The sequence below is a fragment of the Dipodomys ordii genome, unplaced genomic scaffold, assembly GCF_000151885.1.
Source record: "Dipodomys ordii isolate 6190 unplaced genomic scaffold, Dord_2.0 Scaffold14, whole genome shotgun sequence".
NCBI lineage: Eukaryota > Metazoa > Chordata > Mammalia > Rodentia > Heteromyidae > Dipodomys > Dipodomys ordii.
In genome coordinates, this window is record NW_012267230.1 from 1,433,901 (window position 1) to 1,453,387 (window position 19,487).

At 48.1% G+C, this 19,487-nt stretch overlaps 1 protein-coding gene across 1 annotated transcript in view; it reads left to right on the top strand.

The window, feature by feature from the left end:
• The first annotated feature begins 39 nt into the window (after positions 1-39).
• The window catches only part of Hs3st2 (heparan sulfate (glucosamine) 3-O-sulfotransferase 2), a 67,603-nt gene continuing 48,155 nt past the window's right edge, over positions 40-19,487 (top strand). Inside the window, exons 1-2 of the mRNA XM_013011161.1 lie at positions 40-77; positions 213-494. Of these exons, the coding sequence (XP_012866615.1) occupies positions 40-77; positions 213-494 (320 nt within the window). The remainder of the gene's footprint in view (positions 78-212; positions 495-19,487) is intronic.

Here is a 19,487-nt window from a genome sequence, read left to right on the forward strand (position 1 = left end):
CCACAGCGTCCGCACCCCGCGACCGCACCCCGCATCCGCATGCTCACGCGCGATCCTTCCCAGGACCGGGGGGCTGGGTGCAGGACCGGCGTCCCCTCTCCCTGCCCCCATCTCCTCCCTTCTTCCCCCCCCCCCCGTGTCCATTCATTCATCCATCAGGGTGCAGTGGGCTGGCACGCCAGCCGGGATCCCAGCAGCCCCTTTGAATGAAGTGGAAACGCCCGGGAATCGAACCTGCAGCCCCCACGAGGCAGCTGCGGACGAATTCCCCTCCGGACGTGTGCGCCGCCCGCCCCGCGCCTCCCGGCTTCCAACCACTCCGGCTCCCCGAAGCTGGGCACCAAGCGGCTTCCCCAAGCCCTCATCGTGGGCGTGAAGAAGGGGGGCACGCGAGCGGTGCTGGAGTTTATCCGCGTGCACCCCGACGTGCGGGCCCTGGGTACCGAGCCCCACTTTTTCGACAGGAACTACGGCCGCGGGCTGGACTGGTACAGGTAAAGATTGGGGTTCCTCTTCCTCGGGGTGCTGGGGGTGGGTGGGGGGAACCACGTTCCCTCTCTCTGGGGCTCGCTGGGTGGGTTCAATCAGACACGTGCCAGAATTGGGGAGCCCGGAGCCTTGTAGCAGAAAGACCTACCAGGAACTTCCCGGGGATTCTGAACAAGGGGGGGGGGTGTCTTTCTTGCCTAGAAGTCTCTGGAAGGGAAAGGAGATTCCCCTCCCCTCCCCCCCGCCCAGGGTTCAGTAAATGCATCTTCTGGTCACAGTCGGCCTCTCTCTGGGTAGACCTCTGCTGATCTCTTACACCCCCAAAGACCCAGAGGAGGAATTAGGAGCCTCTTGGGGTGAGGCTGGGCTTGGGAGAGTCCCCCGCCCAACAACTCAGGTAGCCAGAAAGGGAATGAGAAAGTCTTGGAGAGTCTCCTTCCCAGCCTAAGATATTTGGTGCTTTCTTGAAGTCGCCTCCCCCTCTCGCTCTAACCAAATCTGGATGCTGATCTTCGGAGGATGGTGAGCATCCCAGCTTCTAGTCTTGACTCTCTCCCTTGGCTTGAGCCCACCCAGCCCTCCCGGCCTCTCCTCATGGGTGCCCAGGGCCAATGCCAACCCTTGCCTCATCACCCCCAGGCATTGCAAGGCACTTTGGAAGTAGCCAGGGGACATTTAGCACTGGGGTTTTGTGTTTCCAAATCAGCAGCCCCAAACTTGGGACTACAGGAAGGCACTCAGGTGCTCAAGACTGGCCAGGGTCCTAGAAGCGATCTGACATACTCACACACCTCCTTGGCACCTCCAGGGACAAGTTTTTTGCAAGGGCAGGTGGAAAGGGTACGCAGAGCTAATAATGCATGGTGGCACCCTCGCTTTCCAGTGCCCACCCGCTTCCTGCCACCCCATGTGATGTGAAAGCACAAGACTGGGGGATCATAGCGTTCTCACCATCGCCCTCGAAGGGGGAGATGACCGTTCTGCATCATGGAGCTGAGGAGGGGGTGCCATGATCATTGACATGGAAGGGGAGGATCACAGGGCCCACCTGTCATTTTTGCCAGCTAGCGCTGGCCAGCAGTGGCTGTAGGGGTGACACTGTCAACGGGGGGGGGGACACTGTCTCCAAGAGGCTTGCACACAGTCTGTGTGTAGCAGAGCCAGGCAGCCGGAGAGCCAGCCTGTGGATGGTCCCAGACTTCATGAAGTCTGGTTAGGGGAGCAGAGAGCCGCACCGTGGCCGAGGTGGCTATGGGCCAATGCCGTCATCCCACTGTGATTTCTGGTGCCCGCATGGTGGTGTAGAAGGGCAGGGTCTGAGGCTAGCCCAGGGCCAGGGCAGAGGCAGAGATGTCCTGCCTGAGAACACACGCTCTACTGCACACCAAGGATTCCTCAATGGAGGAAAAATTGAGGATCATTATGAAATCGTGTGCCACTGACAAATGCCTTTAGAGTGCAAAATAGCCCAAGTCTGAGCATCTGGCTTGGAGGTAATAAACACCTCGAGTCTGAAACCAGTCTCTCCTTCCCTTTTCCTCCCTTTCACCACCAAAAAAGCCTACCTCAAGCCTTCCTTCCTGTGCCATTCAGAGATGGCTGCTTTTTATTTTTAACCTTGGCATGTGTGATGCTAAGCCAGCTTAGCTGTGAACCTTAGAGATGGAAGCCATACTCCCCCCCCCCCCCCCCCTTCTCTCTCCTAGCACATTTGGATTCTGCTAAAATTCTCAGCTGAGTCTTGGTAGGTTTTAGGTTTTATTTAACATCAAGCACACTGACAGCTCTACTTCTCTCCTCTCTCCTCCCCCCTCCCCTGCCCCATCACCCTTTCCTCCTGGATATTTCTGGAAGAAAGATGAACCCACAGGCCTGGCTATTCCCCAGCCCTTGCCCAGCAAGGCTGAGGACCCTGCAGCTGCCAACCAGGTTGTGAACCTTGTGCCTTACAAACAAATAAACAAATAAAAACATTATTAATGGAAATCCACAGTGCAGTGTGTGTATGGGGGGGTGGGGGAGGTCTCATCTGTGGATTGTGGATTGTCCTGTCTGCCATGTGGACAATGTTTCTACAATTTCTAGAACCTTCCTCTGGATGTTTCAGCCTAGAGGGTCACTCAAGTGACATACATGTGTTGTAGAAATGATGGAGATTCTTCTTGCTTTTTTATCCTTTTTTTCTGGGACGAGGACTTGAACTCTGGGCCCCAGGTCCACTTTCACTAAGTTTTTATGCTCAAGGCTAGGGCTCTATCACTTTGAGCCCCAGCACCACTTCCAGCTTTTTGGTCATTAAGTGGAGCTAAGAGTCTCATGGGATTTGCCTTCCCTGGACTGGCTTTGAACTGGGATCCTCAGATCTCAGCCTCCTGAGTAGTTAGGATGACAGGTGTGAGCCCGTAGCACCTGGCTTCTTTAAACACCGCATCTTGCTTTTCCTTCTGAATTCTGTAAGTGAGGCATCATGGGTACTGTCTTTGCTCACTGCCCTTAGACCATCTCATTTCTTGCCCACTATGATAGACACAGGAGAAGCCGTGCACCCCTCCTGGTGCACTTGGCTCTCTGAGCTAGCTAGGCATTACTAAGTTGCATGCAGACAGTGGGGCTTACTCGGCTCTGATCGGGGTGAGGAAGCACTTCTGGAGGGCTAGATCCAGATAGACTCTAGAGGGAAAAAAAATCAAAGCCATCATCTTGAACCCACAGGTGTGACTTCTTTTGGAGGATACCTGGAGAGCCAGGGCTCTGGAGGCTGAGTGATATCCCTAGAGAGATGCCATCCATGTGAAAGCAACCCAGAGACTTAGCCTGGCCTATGCTTGTCCCCAGACTCATACAGAGCCTGGCCCTCTGTGGACCGATGGCTCCCAGTTGGTATTTTTCTTTGAGCTTCCCCCTGGTGCTTGTGTGTCTAACCTAAACTCTCATTCTCAGAGAATGAGAGGGGGACCCTCTAGCTGCTTGGCCCGGGGAGGGAGGAAGTGGGGGGCTGAATGGCAGCAGGTCCATGAGGGCACCAGACCAGGATCACCTGTGCCAGACCAAAGTGATCCCCCAGATGCTCTTTGAATGGAAGAAAGGATAGTGTTCCGAAGTCTCAGGCGCATCCTTAGAGATAAGGGCCCAGAGTAATTGTCCTCAAGAGGCTTTTGTATGAAAAGGACAAACAACATGACACTCGGGGACCCTGCTCCCAAGGGGATGGGGGTGGGGGAGCTACTGTCATTCCTCCTCGGTTCATGAATATTGTTACTATTAAAAACCACTCCTTTTTGGGTCCTGAACTTTTACCAAACAGGGCTGCAGAGTCATTGCTGAAAAAAAAAAATGGTTTCCTATTCTTTTTTGTTGTTATTCTACAGGTCCTGGGGCTTCAACTCAAGACCCAGGCCCCATTCCTTCGCTTTTTTTTTTGTTCAAGTCTAGTGCTCTACCACTTGAGCCACACCTCCACGTCTGGCTTTTTTTTTTTGGCAGTTCATTGGAGGTAAGAATCTCACGGGCTTTCCTGCCCCTGACTTTAGAACAGGAAATCCTCAGTTCTCAGCCTCCTGAGTAGCTAAAATGATAGACATGAGCCATTGGTGCCCAATGCGCTTAATCTCCCTTTTCTTACTTCTCTTTTTACTTTCCTCTTTCCCCTCCCTCCCTCTCTCCCTCCTGTATTCCTTTCTTTCTGGATTTATAAAAAGCCAGCTTATAGTTATGTGTACCAGTTTTCCCGCTTTGAAAATGAGACAAGTGTTATTTTATGATCTCTTCCATAGAGGTGAAGATTCGTGAGATTCGTGATTAGGATGCTGTTTACCAGAGTTTACACGTGGTACAGGCTCTTCAATGTCTTCATCTTTCAGAAAGAAACAAGTCAGGTTGTGCTCAGGCATCTTCAAAGTCCAAGGGGGAGGCAGAGAGCTGTTTAAAGCATTCTTAACTCTGTGTCTGTGTGTGTGCACGTGCGTGCGTGCCCACATGAACGCGCACACACATGCCCATAAAGGAAGTGAATCTTTTCTAAATGCATTAAAATGGCCAGTAAGAGCCAGTTAATACCTGATAATTGACTCTGTTCTCTGGTGTCCAAATTTTGATCGATGAGCCTGTTGTTTAAGTTTTCAACTCCATTTCACAACTCTGGTTATTTATTTGTTCGGCATAGCTGGCGTTCCTGACAGTCTGTACGACCCAGAAGAGACAGGATTTGTGCCCTCCTCTCTCTCTCCCCCTCCCCACTCCCCAGAGACTGTAGTGTTAAGTGTGAGAGAGAATAAAAGGCAGAGAATGGAATGTATCACTTACCAGGCTCAATCCAATAAAAATCATACGCTAACCAAAAAGCCAAACTCTGGATAGACAGATACTCCCCCAAAAAACAGAAGACAAGGGACCCCAGAATGAGGCAGAGGATGAGAAATAGGTTTTTTACTTTATAAGAAACTGATCAACACATGCCACAGACTGACCTGTGCCTTCCAGTATGCAGACATGGTGTGTGTTCCCACACATATGAATACTGGCCATGCAGATTTAAGTCTCTATAAGGAGATTTCCAGCCTTGGTCTGGGAAAATGTCACATGCTCTGATTCAAGGAAATCACTGGATCCTCAGGTCCCCCATTGGTCTTGTAGCTGTGTGCCAGCCTCCTAGCATGGCTGGAGAAATCGTAGTTATAACACACGCCACATTCTTGTCAGGCACTGGGGCTGGGGAAGGGGAAAGACATTCAAAATGGGCAAACCATGAGCCTGGTGTTGATGGCTCTCACCTGTAATCCTAGCTATTTAGAGCCAGGATCTGAGGATCATGGCTCAAAGCCAGCCAGCCCAAGGATGCAAAGCCTGTGAGACTCTTATCTCCAATTAACCACCAAAAAGCTGAAAGTGGAGATGTGGCTCAGGTGTAGAGCACCAGCCATGATCAAAAAAGCTAAAGGAGTGTGTTCAGGCCCTGATTTCAAGCCCTTGTAAACCCACCCCTCCCTGCACATATGTGTGCACACGTACACACACACACACACACACACACACACAGTAAGAGCAGCCAGAGCTGTCATTGTTCAAGATTTCAAAAACATTGTCTTGGCTTCTTTTGGGGTATAGAGGGTTGTAGATATTAAAATAGGGGTTCAGCAGCCCCCAAGCTTTTTCAAATCTACATGTACTCATCACTAGGAGTGTTTTGGGGGTTCACATAGGCAGTATTACTTCTCAGAAAACTTAAGAGGCCCAGTTCAATATATATTTTGGAAATAAAAGTCTAATAGGCCTTTCTGCCTGGTCTGGCTCTGAGCTGTGATCCTCAGGTCTCAGCCTCCTGAGTAGATAGGATACTAGGCTTTTCTGCCTGGTCTGGCTCTGAACTGTGATCCTCAGGCCTCAGCCTCCTGAGTAGATAGGATGACAGGCACCAGCCACAGTGGCATTCAGCTGCTTTTGTATTGTAACGATGTGGAGATGAGGATGTATCTTACCAGTTGTTGGCGTGCACTGGAAAGTGAATGAAATACAACCGACCAAAGTTATATTCTTCTCCCCTTCCCCCAAGGGGTCTTCAGCCTTACAGACTTGGCTGCCCCCCCAAATCCACCAGACCTTCCATAAAACAAGTGAAGGATCAGCAGGACCCTACTGCATCTCTATGGCCAGGATGCAGTCTTCTGATTGGTCAGAGAGCTCTGCCTAATTTGCATTCTGGAGTGGTACCCAGGGCCATCTCCTGGAGAGCATCTATCCTAAAAGGAGGGGGAAGTGTGGGGCAGATGCCTGCCAGGAAATGTACCCCCCATTCTTGGGGGCCCAACCATGAGTCCCTCATAGTTTTGGGGTGTGCTTTTTCAGGTCCCCAGCCCTAGCAGGCAGCAGTGTTCAATGTCTTTCCTCTCTCTACAAAACACCTGGGAAGATTGAGGGACTGATGGGGGGGGGGCGTGGAATGGCTGAGGCTGGGAGGAAGCCTAGCCTTCCTACTCATCAGAATATGCTGGAAGGGATCCGTCTCTATGTGAGGGCTTGAATCCAGGGGGCAGGGACCACGGTGGCAGAGTTGCAGACTCAAGAGCTGTTGAGTCAGGCTGGCAGTCTCTGAAAGGTCACACAGCCAACCCAAGCCTGTGGATTCACTGTACCGTCTCCCCCCCCACACCCTCCCCCGCCACCTCCCATCCCTCCCTGAGCCATATTCTCCAGGCAGGTTAATCCATTTATTTGTCTAACGCCTACCATTTGCCAGGCTCGGTGCCAGGCCGCTGTAGGCTGGCTCTGCTGCCAGTCTTCTCTCTTAATGGGCCTCTCTGATGGGCTGAAGTGCTTTGTAGTCCACGGAGCAGCTTGACAAGTGGGCCAAGCCAGCAGTGAGTGGAAATAACTCAGCATTGCCGAGGTAATTGCTGCCTGTCGGGCCGCACAGCTGGGCTGGGGGTCCACAGCTGCAGAATCCCGGTGTTCTCAGCCGGAACACAAGACAGGGAGAGGGGCCAGGGGCTGCTGATCAAGCACGCCGGCCAGGCGTGCAGGCTGGGGGGCTTGGTTTTCCAGAGTGCAGGAATGTTGTCCAAAAGTCTTCTTAAGACTTTTGGGTCCAAGCAGCCAGGAGTGTTCCTGCTCATCTCCCCTGGCCGCCAGCCCCATCTCAGCACCCCAAGTAAGAAAATGAGAGGTGTCTTGTTATAGGTGGAAGAGGCCTGAACACCTCTTGCTGCTTGTCTCTGGAAAGTGATGAGGATGGGGTACTTTTCCAATTGCAGTCATACCTAAAGCCCCATACAACTTCCTCTCATTTAAAATAACTAATGGTGGTTACCAGAGCCCCAGGAGATTAGATGAAAGGAAGGCCGGCCACTGTTCCAGTCAGCTAGGAACAGGAAATCCTGGTGTATGGCCGGGTACTGGTGGCTCATATCTGTAATCCTGGCGGCTCAGGAAGCTGAGATGTGACGATCAAAGTTTGAAGCTAGCCTAGGCAGGAAAGTCCTTGAGACTCTTATCACCAATTAACCACCAAAAAGCTGGAAATGGGGCTGTGGTTCAGGGGTGGAGGGCTAGCCTTGAGCAAAAGAAGGTCAAGGACAGTGCCCAGGCTCTGAGTTCAAACCCCAGGACAGACAGACAGACAGACAGACAACACACACACACACACACACACACACACAGAATTAAGGAAGAATGGAAGGAAGGAAGGAAGAAAGAGGGGGAAAGAAAGAAAGAGAGAGAGAGAGGAAGGAAGGAAGGAAGGAAGGAAGGAAGGAAGGAAGGAAGGAAGGAAGGAAGGAAAGAAGGAAAGTTGGTTCTGGTGTGTCCTTGCACAGAATGGCTGTAGATAACAACAATGTTCTATACCTACCGTTCTAAAGCTGTTAGAAAGGATGTTTCACTCTAAAGAAATGGCAACAGATATGTTATACCAGCTTTAAACATTTCACAATGTATGCATGTATATCAGAACATCACATGGTACTCCATTTGTGTTAGTCAGCTTTCTGCAACTGTAACAAAACGCTTGATACAATTAACTTGAAAAAAAGGAAAGGTTTATGTTAACTTTCAGTCCCTGGTGGATGGGCACCTTGCTTCTGGCATGTCCAGGAAGAAAAGCAAGGAAGCTGGATTCACACCATGGCCTACAAGGACCCTCCCCCCAAGGCTAAGACCTCTTGCTAGGCTCCACCTCTTAAAGGTCCCTCCACCTAGATTGTTATTTTAATCTTTGCGTATTTGTACACAAGTACAGTGCATCTTGGTGGATGTCCCCCTTTCAACATTGTCTCCCCATCCCTCTCAACCCCAACCTTCCCCTCTGTTTCCTTAATTTTATGTTGTCAGTTGTGGGGCTTGAACTCAGGGCCTGAGTGCTGTCCCTGAGTCTTTTTACTTTCCTTCTTTTGCTCAAAGCTAGCACTCTACTACTTTGAGCCACAGCTCTAATTCCAGTTTTTAGGTAGTTAATTGGAGAGAAGAATCTCACAGATTTTCCTGCCAGGGCTGGCTTTGAATGGCTATCCTCCGATTTCAGCCTCCTTGAGTAGCTCAGATTACAGGTGTGAGCCAAAGGTGCCTGGTGGTTTTCTGAATTTTACAGGATATAGACTGACTATTATGATGGTATTTTTCCCCTTCCTGTCTTCCTTCCTCACCCTCCCCCACCACCCCTACCTTACCCTTGGTCTACCCTACATCTCAAGTATCCATTTCCTTCCTGGTATTCATTGTGTTGAACTGAGTTTTTCTGAAGAATTCCACCATTTGAATTCTCCCCTGCTAATCCTATACTTTGGTTCATGCCTTTGTGCACACTTGCATACAACCCCATATTTGTTTACCTGTATATTTATAAAGCAGATCTGACTTCCTTCCGGGCTTGATATAACATAATTAACAGCACCAAGCTGAGCACCAAGCTTTAAATTTCCCAATTCATGCCACCATTCATATATATAATTTTTATGTTTTTACGTATCAGCTAAAAACCAATGTAATTTTGAAAGTTACCGTCTTTCAAGCCAGTTTCTGGTGGCTGATGCTTGTCATCCTAGTTACTCAGGAGGTTTTGATATGAGGATCATGGTTCAAATCCAGCCCAGGCAGGAAAAACCAGAAGACTCTTATCTCCAACCATCCACCAAAAAGCCAGAAATGGAGCTATGGCTCAAGTGGTAGAGCACTGGCCTTGAGCAAAAGAGCTCAGGGACAGTGCCCAGGCCCTGAGTTCAAACCCCAGGACACACACACACACACACACACACACACACACACACACACACAGTTACAGTCTTTCACAAAGAACATTTATTTCTCTTTATATTTGTATAGAGTAGACAGTACAATGTATATACACAGTTCAATTTGAAAGGGATAAAGAAACGTCTAGTGAACACTTTCCTCTTCTCTGTCTCCTGTTTTGGCCACCAAGCCCCTTTACCCAGGAATAGTGATGCTAACCTGCTTGGGAATATTTTTCTAAAAATAGGTTGTGTATTTGTAAGTCTGACACATCCTTTGCAAACAAAGTTAAAATAAATATTATTACAAAGCAAGTGTATTTTAAAAACCTCCCTAAATGAAAAGCCAGCGTCGCTTGCCATAATTAGAAAGTAACCGTAAAAATAGATCGGTTGACAACAAAGTGGTGTTATTGAATTTTTGCTACGACGTGGCTGGCGTAAATGGAATATCAGCAGCCCGCACTGTCATTTTTTAGCTCTTTCACAGAGGATGGAGGTCAGGAGACACTCTTGGGAGGTTAACGAAAGCTGACACCCATGTGAGTCTTTCCTCCTGTTAATGGAATCTGGAGGGAAAGGAGGAGCAATAGCCTCTCTCCTCCCTGGGATTCCATGACATTTACTATGTCTACATGGCAGCTGACATGAGGGGCATTGTGGATCCTGTAAACCTGAGGTTTACAGAGGATCCAGCTTAGGTACACACCAGCATGGCTCCAGTTTTCCCAGTCCTCCTGATGTGTTCATGATTGGGAGAGACAAGCAAAACACAGCGGAAATCAGAGTACAGGAGGGGTGGGGTTTTGTAGATCGCTGTTTGTTTATGTGCTTTGTAGGTCATGAGGCTTGAACTCAGGGCCTGGGCGCTGTCCCTCAGCTCTTCAGCTCAAGGTAAGTGCTCTGCCACTTTTGACCCACATCGCCACTTCCGGTTTTCTGGTGGTTCATTGGAGATAAGAGTCTCACAGATGCAGGCTTTGAACTGCGATCCTCAACTCTCAGCCTCCTGAGTAGCTAGGGTTGCAGGTGTGAGCCACCAGCACCTGATTACATTTCTGGAATTTTCTGTATGATATTTTTGGACCACTCTCCACAAGATGGAGAGTGATGGGTAAGGGTCCAGTGGTGCTGCATGAGAATGTCTCTGTAAATCAGAGGCTGAGGGCTGGAGTCCCGGCTCTACCACCGGCCAGGGGTGTGTTTCCCCATCTGCATACTGGGGCTAATCAACTATCCATAGGCTTGAAGATCATACACCAGTGAGTAAAGTGCTCTGGACCTTTCTGACATGCCAGAAGTTTCCAGCAAGTGTCCATTGACCGTACTTTCCTTCATCAAGCCTCTGTGGGTCTCAATAGCAAGCATACAGAGATGGATAGAATGCAGCGTTGTCTTTGGGTTCTCTGAGCTCTGACGGGGTTTTTGAGATGTTCATGGAAGAAAAATCATACACAAGCGGGAGAGGGTAGGAAGGTAGATCCAAGGAGAGCAATTGTCTCATAGAAATGAAATGAAACCCTGTTGGGGAAAATTCAAACTTCCTGGAAGAGGTGGTTTATGTTATTTAGGCCCCAAGGGGGCAGATAGGATATCTTGAAGCAGAGATGTTGAACCAGAGACTGAAAAGAGGTGGCCTAATATAGGGATGCTGCGTGTGTGTGTGTGTGTGTGTGTGTGTGTGTGTGTGTGTGTGTACACGCGTTCACGTGTGCACCAGGGCTTAAACCCAGGGACTTTCTGCTCTGGCTTGAGACCTTTTCACTCAGCCTTTTTGCTCAAAGCTGGCTCTCTACCACTTGAACCATACCTCCGATCTAGCATTTTGCTGGTTCATTGGAAAAGGAACTGTCTTTTGGGCTGTGATCCTCCAGGTCTCAGCCTCCCGAGTCGCTAGGAGTATCAGCCCGAGCTACCGGCACTCAGCTGGGGAGGATGATGGTGATGGTGGTGATGATGGTGATTCACCCATCCTATGGAGTCATTGTTCCCCAACTTTGTGGGAGACAGTGGAGCCCCCCCCCACTTTCTAGAGCCATAGAGGCCCCTTGTATAAACATAGGGTTCTTGGGCTAGCTCTAGAGGGGGGCGCTTGAGGGCTGAGTTCATTCTGATGCAACCGGACATGATGTTCCTGTGAGTGCCGCCCTGGTCCCCGGCCTGCTGACACCACTGGCTGGCTTTCTTCACACACAGCCGAGCAGGGCGCCCCATCCTCCTCAGCCAGCTGACTTCTGACTGACCCTCCCCTCCCCTAGTGAGGATGGTAAATCATGGGTTTGGCTGAGGGTGGAGATGGCATTTCCCAGGGTCCATCCCCATGTTCCCCAGTGCTGGGCTGACCTCTGCTCGCCACAGCCACGTCTCACGCAAAGTAAGTGCGGGATCTGAATGATGAATTCGGGGTGGTGGGGTGCTGTGGGGTGAGCTATGTCACTGAGGAGCTCTGGGGGGGGCATGGTCCCCCTGAACAGTCCTTCTTCACGCAGCCTCCCGGGGGGGGGGCACCGATCTGGGCCTCGTGACCTGGTGGGGATTGTGTGGACACACTGAGAGTGCAAGGCCCGGCCACCTGTGCTCCCGGCCCTGTGCGGGGAGCACTGTGTGTGTAGAGACGTGGAGAGCGGTGGTCTGTGCATTGTGTGGTGTTGGTGATCTGGTCACTGACCTGTCTTCACAGAGCTGCTCCACCCCCGACCAGGGAAAGCAGCCGAGACTTGGTGTCCCCAAGGGCTCTGCAGGGCACAAATGGATGACAGATAATGGCTAGGGGACAATGAGAAGACAAAAGGACGTGTCCCAATCACGTGAGACTTATGTGACAGAGACAGCCACTAGACCGTGCTAATTTTCTTGTATTTTGTTTTTGTTTCTTTAATTAATTGGGGGGGGTGTCATTCTTGTATTGCCAGATTTCCTAGCTGTTTTTTGTTTTGTTTTGTTTGGGCAGGTCCTGAAGCTTGAACTCAGGGCCTGGGTGCTGTCCCTGAGCTCTTTTGCTCAAGGCTAGCGATCTGTCACTTTGAGCCACAGCACCACTGCTGGTTTTTGAGTGGTTTTTTGGAGATAAGAGTCTCAGGAAGTTTCCTGCCTAGGCTGGCTTCGAACCATCAGCTCTTAGCCTCTTGAGTAGCAAGAGCCACTGGCGCCCAGTGGAGATTAAAAGTTGCACAGACTTTCCTGCCTGCTGGCTTTGAACTACGATCCTCCAGATCTCAGCCTCCTGAGTAGCTATGATTTTTCAGGTGTGAACCATCTGCACTCTGCTCCCAGCTGATTGTATTTATTAGTTTATTTTTTTTAATGAGAAACTCAAAATATGTCTCTAAAAATTATAACCAGGTGCAGTTGCACACATATGATTCTAGCACTCAAGAGATTGAGTCAGGAGGATTTTAAATTCAAGGCCAGCCTGTGTGACACAGATAGAAAGACCCTTCCTCAACAACAACAAAAATGCTAGATGCCGGCAGCTCACGCGTGCAACAGTAACTATTCAGGAGGCTGAGTTCCAGAGGATCAGAGTCCGAGGCCAGCCTGAATAGACAAGTCCATGAGTCTCCATCTCCAAAGTAACCAGCAAAAAAACCAGGGCTGGAGACATGGTTCAAGTAGTAGCATACTAACAAGCAAGCTCAGGGCCTTGAGTTCAAATCCTACCACCACTAAAAATTAGTAACCAGGGTGCTTTCCCAATTTACAATTGTGTCTCACTGGGTTACAGCTTTGCTGCCTTTCCATGACTCAAGATTAGGGAACTGGACCCCAGGAAGAAGCCAGTCATCTCCGCATTAGTTGTATGCCCTAGAATCCTTGCAGAAAAATTAAAAGTTGATGGGACTGTTCTTGCTCCAAATCACTTCTCCCAGGCAGGGAAGGTTCTGGAAGCTCTGTCACTGCCCCCACTTACAAAGCCATGTGCGGAACAGCCCTGAGGCTCAGAATCCTTCCATACACTTCTGCGTGCATCAGCCACCTGCCGAAGGCCCAGGTGCTCGGGAGATCGTGTTCTTACTACAATCTTTCTTCCTCACAAGTGAGACTCCATTACAAATGGAGAGGTCATAATTATGATTATTTCTTGGTCACACTGAGGTTTGAATTCAGGGCCAGGTACTTGCTCGACTTGCTTGCCAGGCTGGCGCTCTACCACTTGAGTCATACCTCCAGCCCTGCTTCTTGCTGGTTCTTTTGGAGACGGGTCTCACAGATTGTGTGGCTCAGGCTGGCCTGCCATTCCTGCCTAGGTTGGAAGCAGTCATGTGGATGGCCCCCCACACACAAAGCAACACGGCCAGTAGAGCAGCTTTGGGATGAGCAGGGCTGGACCCTGCAGGTCAGCCTAGAATTGCTGTTCAGCATTGCTTAGCATCTGCAAAAAAAGACAGTGGAGGACTGAGGCCTGAGCCCAAGAAGGAGGATTGAGGAGCGAGAAAGCCAGCACCCCTCCAACACAGTATGATTCTTTTCAGAGCCAGGCAAAGCTAGCTTGAAAGGGCTGGTGGCTCACACCTGTAATCCTAGTGACTCAGGAGGCTGAGATGGGAGGATCGAGATTTGAGGGCAGCACATGCAGAAGAATCTGAAAGTAGAGTCGTGGCTCAAGTGGTAGAGCACCAGCCTTGAGTGAAAAAGCTTGAGTATGCAAGGCCCTGAGTTCAAGGCCCAGGACCAAACTGTTCCCCTCAAATAAATAAAATCTAGGCAAAACTCAGATGCACAGGGCAGACCTTTAGGCTTGGCTTGACGTTGGGGATTCAGCCCAGATTTGGAAACCACAGGCGGACTATCTAGGAGATCATCATGGCTGCCTGTTGGCCTCTTTGTCCTGCCATTTCTAAACCCCAATGCCTTTCCCAGCCTTCAGTCATTTGCGTGGACACAGTTACAAATACCTTCATTGACTCTGCATCTCAGTACAATCCACTCATAAATTCTACTCAAATGGCTTTACTTACAAGTAAAACTTCATGCCAGGTGCTGGTAGCTCATGCCTGTAATCCCAGCTACTCAAGAAGCTAAGAACTGAGGATGGTGGTTAGAAGACAAAGCTCAAACAGAAAAAAATCTGTCAGACTCTTATCTCCAATTAACTAGCAAAAATCCAGAAGTGGAAGTGTGGCTCAAGTGGTAGAGTACCAGCCCAGAAGTCAAGTAGAAAATCTGTGAGGCCCAGAATTGAAGTCCCATTCTCTCTCTCTCTCTCTCTCTCTCTCTCATTCTCTCTCTCCCTTTCTCTCTCTCTCTCTTTCTCTCTCTCACACATACGCGCACACATGACATTTTGTTATCATCTTAAATGAGAGCCTCCCTTCTCTCTTGCCAGAAATAGAACAAACTCAACAAACAAAACAAAACAAAGTTATCATCACACATGCAATTTTTATTCCAGCCTGACACTATGTTTTGCCAGAAACTGCCCCCCCTCCTTTTCCTAAGGAGGGTGAACAAAAACAATTAGAGAGACATTAACCACACTCTAACACCTAGAACATCTCTGGGAGGTGAGCATCTCTGGGAGGTAAACAGTTGACTGGAATAGAAAGAGGCATGGTAATTATTTCCTAATGGTGTGTTTAGATGTCATTTAAATACGCAGTTGGGGAGCTGTTGACCCACCGGGATAGGCTTTGGTGTCTGTATTTTTTTTTCCTTTATCATATTGGGTTGTCAGAGTCCATCAACAGCTTGGGAGGGTCTGGCTGACATTCCAAAGTCTGAGTGGTTTAAAAAGCTGCGATTTCAATTTAAATTGCAAATGGAGGGGGGCATGATGGGGATGCCATAAGAGAGAAGGAAAAGATCCAGCTTCCAGCTCGGCAGTATTTTTAGATCTATTCCCCAGATCTGGTTTTGCATAATTCGAATCTGGATTCTAGGTTTGATACATTTCAATATCTGCTCTCTGATGGATTACCCCAGGGCTGGGTTTCTTTACAATTCCCATTTAAATCTCCTTTAAAAAAAAAAAAACCTGTGTTGAAGGTTTCTTAAAAACCATTGTGGCTTTATGCAATAGGAATGATCGGTAATATTCAACTGTTTGTTTTGGTTTTGGTGCTGGTCCTAGAGTTTGAACTCAGAGCCTGGGTGTTCTCCCTGAGGTTTGGGTTTTGTTGTTTTGGATTTGTTTTTGTTTTTTTGCTCAAGGTTAGGGCTCTACCACTTGAACCATATAGCTCCACTTCCTGCTTTTTGTTGGTTGATTGGAGAGAAGAGTCTCTCAGGCTTGTCTGCTTGGTCTGGCTTCAATCCTTGATCCTCAAATCTCAGCCTCCCGAGTAGCTAGGGTTGCAGGCATAAAGTAGCCAAGGCCTACCTAAGAAGACACAACCCCTCGGTTGAGAGCAGTTGAGGAGCCAGACAAGTCTGGTAAGCACAGGAACTTTGGTGGGGAGACTCAGAGGCTGTCCAGGATGGGAAGAGATAGGGGTTCAAAGCCACAGAGAAAGGGTATCACCATACAGCTTGTGATCTCCCACAGCACCTCTGTCCCCCCTGAACACCACAGAACCCAGGGGCCCAGTAAGCAGGGAAGAGTACCCCCACACTGTTGGCCTGGGGGGAGTGTGGAGGAGAGAGAGACAGAGACAGAGAGACCCACACTCTTTTCAGGACTCTGTAGATATCCTACCCTTTCCTGGAAGCCTGGTCATGTCCTCTTCTCAGCCATCTGGAGCTACATGCCAAGGCCATGAGTCCAAGACACAGTCACCATCCAGGTCGGGCAGGAGGGCTGTTCCTGAACACCTTCCAAGCACCCCACATCCACCTGGATTAATGACAGAGCTCTCTTTTCCTCCGATGACAGAGAAGCCACGTGGATGTTTAACTCTCCCTTTAACCAGGCCTTCCCAGCCTCTACCACAACTAAATTCATGGGCGTGGCCACAACAAGGCTAGGAGGAGGCGAGGGTGGGGATTGGTGGAAGGATGACAGGGGGTGTGGCTTCCCCAAACCCCAAGGAATTGACATGTCACAGTGTCCCCGCCTCCAGCATCCTCCAGCATCCTCCAGCATCCTGGTCTCTCAGGGGAACACATTGTGTCTTCCTTCTTCCAAACACTTGTCTCCTTGGACCTTTTTTTTTTGGGGGGGGGTCCGGTCGTGGGGCCTGAACTCTGGGCCTGGGCGCTGTCCCTCAGCTCTTCAGCTCAAGGCTAGCGCTCTACCACTTGAGCCACAGCGCCACTTCCGGCTTTTTTCTGTTTGCTTATGTGGTGCTGAGGAATCAAACCCAGGGTCTTGAGCATGCAAGGCAAGTGCTCTACCACTGAGCCACCTTCCCAACCCCTCCTTGGACTCTTGTGGCAGCTTTCACTATTTATGTTTATCTGTTTCCAAAATAATCATGATCATAGCCAGCCACCAGTGGCTCATGCCTGTAATCCCAGCCGCTCAGAAGGCTGACATCTGAAGATCACGGTTCAAAGCCAGCCTGGGCAGGAAAGTCTGGGAGATTCTTATCTCCAACTAAGCAGCAAAAAAGCCAGAAATGGAGCTGTGGCTCAAGTGATAGAGCACTAGTTTTGAGGGAAAGAAGCTACGGGGAAGGCCCAGGTACTGAGTTCAAGCCCCAGGACCGGAAAAGGGGGAAAAAAATAAGTCATGGTTACACTACATATGAGGTCTGCTCTCACATCGCTGCCTCCCACATTGAAACACTTTTGTTTTTAGTTAGAAGAAGAATTGATCTATAAGTCAGCAAATAAGCAAATGAGGACTGATTCAGAGGAACTAAGTCCAGCAGATAAAGAAAACCGAGCTTGTGTGGAAAGTTCCCAAGATATATCATCCAGTTAGGAAGAACGATGGAGTGGAAAGCATAAAAAATCTTGTAATAAAAGGGAAATAATATATATTCAAGATTTCCTATTTATGCATCAATTCTGAAAGCTTCCAGAAGAAACCAAAGCCATAGTCTCCTAGCTTTTCAAAAGGAGAATGTCATTGCACAATAAACCTTTATCTATATTTATATATATTATTTTTATGTAAATATATATTGCTAACTAAGTCTTTGGAAAAAATGACCAGGGAAAGATGTATTATGGGAAAATTAGGAAATTTATCCAAGAATAAAAATGTCACTCACATTGTACTCCTCATTGCAACCATTGTTAGAAGTTTGCTTTTTATCCGGCTGATAAGTCTATATTTCCTAAGCCATGTTATACTGCTCCACGGATCAGCATGTATGGTATACGTTGAGCGCTTTCTGTGTGGTTTTATAACCGGTGATTGCATTTAGCAAGATGACATGCTCTCTTCCCATGCCAACACATCGACTGCTGTGCCATTGCTTTAAATGCTAGTACCACATTTAGTCACATAGATACATCATTATCTATTTAACTAAACTGTCTGCAGAGGAGCACTTAGATTGGGCTTACTTCTTAGTGTTGAAAAACTAAAAGGATAAGCCGGGCGCTGGTGGCTCAGGTCTGGACTCCTAGTTACTCAGGAGGCTGAGATGGGAAGATTGTAATCCAAGCCAGCTAGCTTTGCCAGAAAAGCCCGTGAGGCTCTTACCTCCAATAAACTACTCAGAAAAACCTGGAAGTGGGGCTGTGGTTCAAGTGGTAGAACCTTAGTCTTGAGCCTGAGAAATCTAGGGACAGCGCTCAGGCCCTGAGTTCAAGCCCCAGGATGGGCATAAATAAATAAAATCATTAAAGAATAATAAAAAATGATAAATAAAAGGATAGCAACAAGCACTTTGCCTAGGGTTTTTTTTTTCTCTCTCTCTCAGCATAAATCTCTTTTGGACGAATTCTAAGCTTTGAGAATAAGCACACTGAAAAAGAAGAGTGGAGATTTTGATAGAAATTGCTGGGCTGTCTCCAGGTCTATGGGTACGGGCTAGGCACAAGACATATCCCTGGGAGCATCTCAGAGGGAATCCTCTTACCCATACGGTTGCTCATGTATGTGTGAACATGTATCTATGTGCATGTATGTTCATATATGATCCTATCTATACATGATCTTCAAGTAGTTGTACGAAGCAGTGCAATTTACCATGTTCATTTACGTATGCAATGCATCTTTTAATTTGTATTGGTGCCGATCCTTGAACTCGGGGCCTGGGAGCTGTCTCTTAGCTTATTTTGTTCAAGTTCTTCCACATCCCCACACATCTTTTCAAGTTTCCTAGCTCACCTTCATGCACGAATAGAATATTATAATCATATTTGCCTACTCTTCCTCTATTTGTTTGCTTCCCTCCTTTTAGCTGTCACCTCCCAAAAAGACATGTCTTGTGCTGTCTGTTAATTGTTCAAAGGGATTATTGCATGAACTCTCACTCATATGTCATATATTTTAGTTAGATTAATTATATATATGTGCATATATGCATATGGCCCTGTATGTATGTGTGTATAGTATTTATTTTAGGATAACATCCACATAAGCCTGATTTCACTCATATGATTTTTTTTCTAAGTCCATCCTTTCTTTTTGCAAATGAGATATTATTCTTTATAGATGAATAAAATTCCAATGTGTGTGTGTGTGTGACATTTTCTTGATCTATTCATCTGTTGTAGGGCATGTGGATGATTTCCATTATTTCCATAAGCTCTCTATTCCACAGTAACTTCTATCATTTCGATAACTTGGCTAGTTGTTGAATATTGCAACAGTGAGCATCAACGTGCAAGTGTTTTTATTGGAACCCTACTTGCAGTCTACATGCTCCACAGTGGATCGCTGGATCACAGGGTAACTGACTTTATGCTTAGATTATTGAGGAATCCCATACTGGCTTCCATCGTGGTTGCACTGGTTTACATTCCCATCAACACAGTAATGGGGTTCATTCATTTCCCTGAATTCTCACCAGCATTTGTTGTTGCTTGTATTCTTGGTGATGGTTATTTTGACTAGAGTGAGATGGAATCTCAGTGTTGTTCTGATTCATCTTGCTCAGAGACGTTGAGCATGTTTTCATGTATTCACTGGTCATTTCTGAGACATGTCTGTTTGTCTCATTATTAATTGAGTTATTGATTGCCTGGAAGGGTTCGTTTTTTTAAGCTCCCTGTATATCCCCTTTTCAGATATCTATTTGGCAAAGATCTCCTCCCATTCCATAGAATGTCTTTTAAGCTTAGTAACTGTGGCCTTTACTGTGCAGGAACTTTTGAACTTGACGCAATCCCATTTGTCAACTATCTCTCCCAGTTTGCCCCTGGAATTCTACTTGGACAGTTCCTACCAATGCCAGCAAGTTCTAATGTGTTCCCTACTCTTTCCTGCAGTAGTTGCAAGGTTTC